At 37.6% G+C, this 5,928-nt stretch overlaps 1 protein-coding gene across 1 annotated transcript in view; it reads right to left on the bottom strand.

Annotated features, from left to right (window-relative positions):
- ITGA4 (integrin, alpha 4 (antigen CD49D, alpha 4 subunit of VLA-4 receptor)) overlaps positions 1-5,928 on the bottom strand; it is a 111,814-nt gene that overhangs the window by 76,124 nt on the left and 29,762 nt on the right. The window contains exons 3-4 of the mRNA XM_006864009.1: positions 907-1,013; positions 682-811 (exon numbers count right to left, since the gene is read on the bottom strand). Of these exons, the coding sequence (XP_006864071.1) occupies positions 682-811; positions 907-1,013 (237 nt within the window). The remainder of the gene's footprint in view (positions 1-681; positions 812-906; positions 1,014-5,928) is intronic.

Here is a 5,928-nt window from a genome sequence, read left to right as displayed (position 1 = left end):
TTCATGATTGTAATTTTTTTCCCCATTGGATATTAGTTTCACTGACACTGAACTGAGAGCACATTTAATATAAAAATAGATGACAATTCAATTCTAGAATTATTCAAATTAAACTGTAGAGTTTGTATTTCTAAGTGTGGTGTTGAAGAATAAGCACTGGATTGCTAGCTACAAATTCGGCAGTTCAAATCCACCAACTGCTCTATGGAAACCCTGTACAGAGTCACTATGAGTTAGAACTTAGTTGTTGGAATTTAACAACAACAGCACATATTGCATTTATGAAAATGAATGCTACTGTAAAAAGTGAAAAATAAAATAAAGGAAATAATATACTTTGAGTAGTTTATTGCTATTTTTGTGTTGTTAAATGTCATGGAGTCAGTTCCAACTCATGGTAATCCAATCTGCCTAGGGTTTCCAAGTCTTTAAATCTTTGAAGGAACAGAAAAAGCCTCATCTTTCTCCTGTGAAGCAGCTGATAGGCTCACCAATTTTGTGGCTCGTAATCCAATGTTTATAATATAGAGCTACCATGCTACTGAGTAGTGTATTAGGACATATCTATTTCAAATATTTGCCTTGCTCTCTTTGAATACCCAAAATTTTAAAAAACAAAAAACAAATGAAAGGCATTAACATGTTTCTCTTGATCCAGTTAATATCAAAATCGTATCTTACCTTGATAACAAGGAGCTATTCTTTTACTCAATTCTGTTCGTAAGTCAGAGGGCATTCCATAGCAAACACCAGTGGGGAGCTTATTTTCTGTTTTTATGTAAAATATATTTTTCCATCTATGCCCACAAGTCTGAATAAAATATAAAAGTAAACTAAATGATGAGAGAGTCACACCCAGAATGTCTGATTTCATGATGTTAAGAGGAGCCCAATCCCAATACTCACCACAATTGATCCATTTTCTCCAGGCTGTCTGGAAAGCGTGACCCCCAACCATTGATTATCTCTATCTTCCAAACAAGTTTTTCCACAAGGCTCTCCATGAGGACTACCTACAGCATTAGAAAATGAGTTACCATCAGTTATCTTGAAAACATTGCTATTCTACAATAGCAGAGACAATAAATTCAAGTACTAATCCCCAAGGTTTTTCCTTTAGACATACATGTAATCCTCTGTCTCCTGTCTTTACCACCATCTTATATTTACCATACAATGAGGGGTAACTGTGAGTTATTCTGTGTCAACACAACTGGTCTCTTCTACAAGGTCATTTTTGTTTGTAGAAATGATCTCTGATTGGTAACTACATGAACAAATGGCATCAGTGACACAGAGAGCTAACTGATATGACTAGCAACAGGGAAACCACCATAGCTCACTGTGATCACGTTAAATCTGATTCATAGTGCCCCTGTAGAACAAAGGAGAACTGCTTCATAGGGTTTCTGAGACTGTGAGAAGCGTTACAGAAGTAGACTGCAAATTCTTTCTCCCTAGGAATAGCTGATGGGTTTTAACTGTTTTGTTGACCTAACAGCTAGCAGTTTAGTGTTAAGCCACTGAGTCACCAGGGCTCCTTAAAATCAACATAAATTGTCCAACTATGACTGGGTGTTTAATACTTAGAAAAGAACATGTATCTTTGTTTTAACCCTTTATCTAGCAATTAAGCAACATTACCAGAGTGTCTTTTCTAAAGTTTCTTGTATTGAAACATTATGAGGAGGAAAGCTACTACATGGTTTTCAAAACTTAAGGTTTAGTTTATTGGAATTGGAAGGTGATAACTGCACAAGCAGAATGTACAATGAGCATAGTGATAATATCTAGTGTTTAAAACAATCTGTCTTCTATTTTGAATTTAATTGATTGAGGTGTGGCGCTGTGGGCTAATGCATCAGACTGCAAAGTCATTTGAACTGCAAGGTCAGTGGTTCAAACTCACCAGCTGCTCCTTGGAAACACTATACAAGGTCGATATGGGTCAGAATTGACTCGACTGCACTTAACAACATGTTTTCAACAACAAAAAACAATCTGAAAACACCAGATTATTTTAGTAGTAAATCAAAAGAAACAAAGCTACAGCAAGCATTTTAACAAGTACAACAACATCCAGAGAGCCAACCATTAAGTAAATATTACTCATGCACAATATAGTACTTCCAAGCTGTATGATCATCTCAAGAACAGATGTGATGCATTAGACACTAACGTCTGAAGACCAGGAGAGCTGTGGGATGAAATCAGGAACATCATACAGGAAGAAAGCAAAACGTCATTAAAAAGACAAGAAAGAAAGAAAAGACCAAAATGAATATTAGAAGAGACACTGACACTTGATCTCCAGCATAGAGATGCCATAAAGTAAATGGAAGAAATGAGGTAAATAGAAAATTTCAAAGGGCGGTTCAAAAAGATAAAAATTAAGTAGTATAATGAAATACGCAAAGCCCAGGAGTTAGAAAAACAAAAGGGAAGAAAACACTCAGCAATTCTCAAGCTGAAAGAACAGAAGAAAAAATTCAGGCCTTGATTTGAAATGTTGAAGGAATCTTTGGCAAAATATAGAATGATGCTGAAAGTTATATCACCGGTATTGTAAATAGCAACAAGGTTACCCATGATGGATAGGTTTCAGTGGCACTTCCAAACTAACACTGACTAGAAAGAAGGAGATACCACTTCTGAATGGCTACTCACAGAAAATCTATGTAAAGCAGAAGATGAGCCTCTCCGGTTGTTAAGGTACTCAATTTCACTAGGAAAGAACTGCTTCCTCAAAGTACAGTTGACGAGAAAGATGTAAATGCAACAGAGCTTTTGTGACCTTCATTTGTAGATGAGTCACAATTCAAAATGAGAAGAAACCACTGCAAACATCCATTAATAATCAGAGCATAGAATGTAAAAACCATGAAACTATGAAAACTGGAAGTCATCAGAAATGAAATGAAATGCATAAATATTGATAATCTAGGCATCAGTGAGCTGAAATGGACTGATTAGGCCATTTTGAATCAGACAATCATATGGTTTGCTATGCTTGGAATGACAAATTAAAAAGAAATGTCATCACATTCATCACTGAAAAAAATTCCAAGGTCTACCTTGAAGTATAATGCTGTCTGTGATAGGATAATATTCATATGCCTACAAGGAAGACCAGAGTCCTGGGGTGGCACTGTGGGTTAATGCGCTGGACTGCAAAGTCGCTTTGAACTATAACATTGGTGGTTCAGACTCACCAGTCTCTCACCAGAAACCCCATACAGGGTCACTATGGGTCAGATTTGACTCAACAGCACTTCACAACAACAACAAGGAAGGCCCGAGACCTGGTGTGCCACTGTGGGTTAATAAGCTGGACTGCAAGGTTGACTTGCAGTAGTTCAAGCTCAGCGGGCGCTCCTCAAAAACCCTCTACAGGGTCACTATGAGTAGGAACAGACTTGATGGCACTTAACAACAACAACAACAACAAGGAAGACCAGTTAATACCACTGCTCTTTCTTCTGTTCTCTCAGCTTGAGAATTGCTGAGCGTTTTCTTCCCTTTTGTTTTTCTAACTCCTGGGCTTTGTGTATTTCAAATTTACATACCACCCACTAAGGGCAGTGATGATGAAACTAAAAAATTTATAAACTTCTTCAGTCTGAAATGGATCAAACATGCATTCAAGATGCACTGATAATTACTAGAGATTGGAATGCAAAAATTGAAAACAAAGAGGAAAGATCAAGATATGATCTTGGTGATGGAAGTTATGCTGGAGACAGCATGATAAAAATTTTTTTTTTTTTTAACTTAGATGGCCATTTACAAAATTTTTTTTTTTCTTCTCTTTTTAAGTTTTTATTAGGAATTGAGTGAAAGTTTACAGGGCAGATCGATCATCATCAGTTTTGCTTTCAACAAATCATATACTTTGTTTCATTACACTCATTATAATCCCCTCCATGTACCATCAGTTAACAGTATTTCTCTCTATTCATTTTAGCTCCAGGCATATATAATAATTTAAACCACCAAAGGGCACATTCAACAAGCCTGCCTCTTGGCTGTCAGCTCTCAGTCCTTCTCGTCCATGAGTCTAGAGTTCTCAGCTGTTTCCTCTCTCCATGTCCTCATTTCTCCCTCCATCTCTGGATAGGGTCTTACATTCCACTTGTGCTCTTCTCCCTTGATGTTCCTAGGGTCCTCTGTTTCTGGAGTATAAGAGTAACTACTCCTACATTTTTGTTACAAAACTTCTACCTTTACAATTATGACAGTTGCAATTAGTCATGATAACAGTTACTCACTATTGAATCGTAAGAATCCTATCCCCATCTCTTTTTACCAGACCTATCTAAACAAGATGAGAACTATTCAGTGGGGACTCTATCTTCCCCTACACACTCTTAAACTAAATTCCCACTTGAAACCTTGTAAGCCAGTCACTTCATGCCTTTATCGTCCCCTCATTTTAGGTAGCCAATGTCTAAGTTGTCCATCCCTATCGACCCTGTATACATACAGAGGGGATAGCATTGATACTTGATGTCACGATTCCTTCCCTCTCTGTTAGTATTTTAGCTACTACCTCCATGAATATAGGTCAAGTTCATAAAAATGTAGCAATTTACTTTCACTTCCTTTATCAAAAATTGTTGTTGTTGTTTTTTATCTTCCTCTAGTCGAGTTCAGCATGACAGAATTTTGCAAGACCAATGACTTATACATTGCAAATGCCTTTTCAGAAAACACAAAAGGTTCCTTACAAGATAGAATACATAAGAATCAAACTGACTACATCTATGGGAAGAGATGTTAGAGAAGCTTAGCATCATCGGGCAAAACAAGACCAGGGGCTAAATGTGGGACAAACCACAATTGTTCCTATGTAAATTCAGGCAGAAGCTGAAGAATATTGAAGCAAATCAAAGAGATTGACAATATGACCTTAACCATATCTCACCTAAATTTAGACACCATTCAAGAATAGATTTGATGCATTAGACACTCATGACTGAAGACCACAAGAGTTGTGACATGACATCAAAAATATCATACACGTACAGAAAGCTTGTATGCCCATCTTCAGCCTATAACTGATTGAAATACCTATAAGGGATTCTAGAACTTGCCCAGTGAAATATGCCTCTTGTGGAGCCTTTGCAATGTATAGGACATTAAGTGGAATCCTGAGTCCTATCCAGAACCTTCTGAGGTGGGACATTCCCACTAGAAAGGACAAGCAGACTAGCTTGGAACAGCTGAGCAACAAAAGATATATCTTCAAAGAAAGATCATCAGGAAAAACCCAAAACCAAAATGGTAGTATGATTGGCTACTACAAGAATAAGCAAGTTCTTCACCAGGAAGCCATCAAGGCAAGCAATCAAGTTCTTTCAGGACAAACCCCCCTCCAAGACTGAAACTGAAAGGGAACACATGTGCAGGCACATAAGCTGGCTGGCGACGTTGGTCTACTGATGAGTGGAAGACGCAGAAAGGCAACAATGACAAAATGGGCTGAGTTCAACCACGTTCCATAGACTCTCGTTGACCTGGAGATGAGAGAGAGAAGAGAAAGGGCTGGTTGGTCCAAAGTGTGGTGAGACCTGGGGACTCCAAAGCCCATGAACAATGACATAGCCATAGAGGTCTAGAGCTGACAGTGAAGCATCCAGCTGATATGAAGTGAGTAGAAATGCACAAGAACACCCAAACTTGTTGATAGTATCCATTTTACCTAGCCTCAATGGCTTGATAATCAGAACTTGACTAGAGGAAGATTTAAAAAAAAAAAAATTTTTTTTTCATAAAGGAAATGAGGGTAAATTGTTACAATTTGATTAAATTGACCTATACTCATGGAGGTAGTAGCTAAAATACCAACATAGAGGGAAGTCTTCACATTGAGTGTCAATCCTAGCCCCTCTTATACAGGGTAGATAGAGACAGGCAACTTAGATATTG

This window comes from Chrysochloris asiatica, unplaced genomic scaffold (genome assembly GCF_000296735.1).
Source record: "Chrysochloris asiatica unplaced genomic scaffold, ChrAsi1.0 scaffold00059, whole genome shotgun sequence".
In the NCBI taxonomy this organism is placed as follows: Eukaryota; Metazoa; Chordata; class Mammalia; order Afrosoricida; family Chrysochloridae; genus Chrysochloris; species Chrysochloris asiatica.
This window is presented reverse-complemented; position numbering and strand designations above follow the sequence as displayed.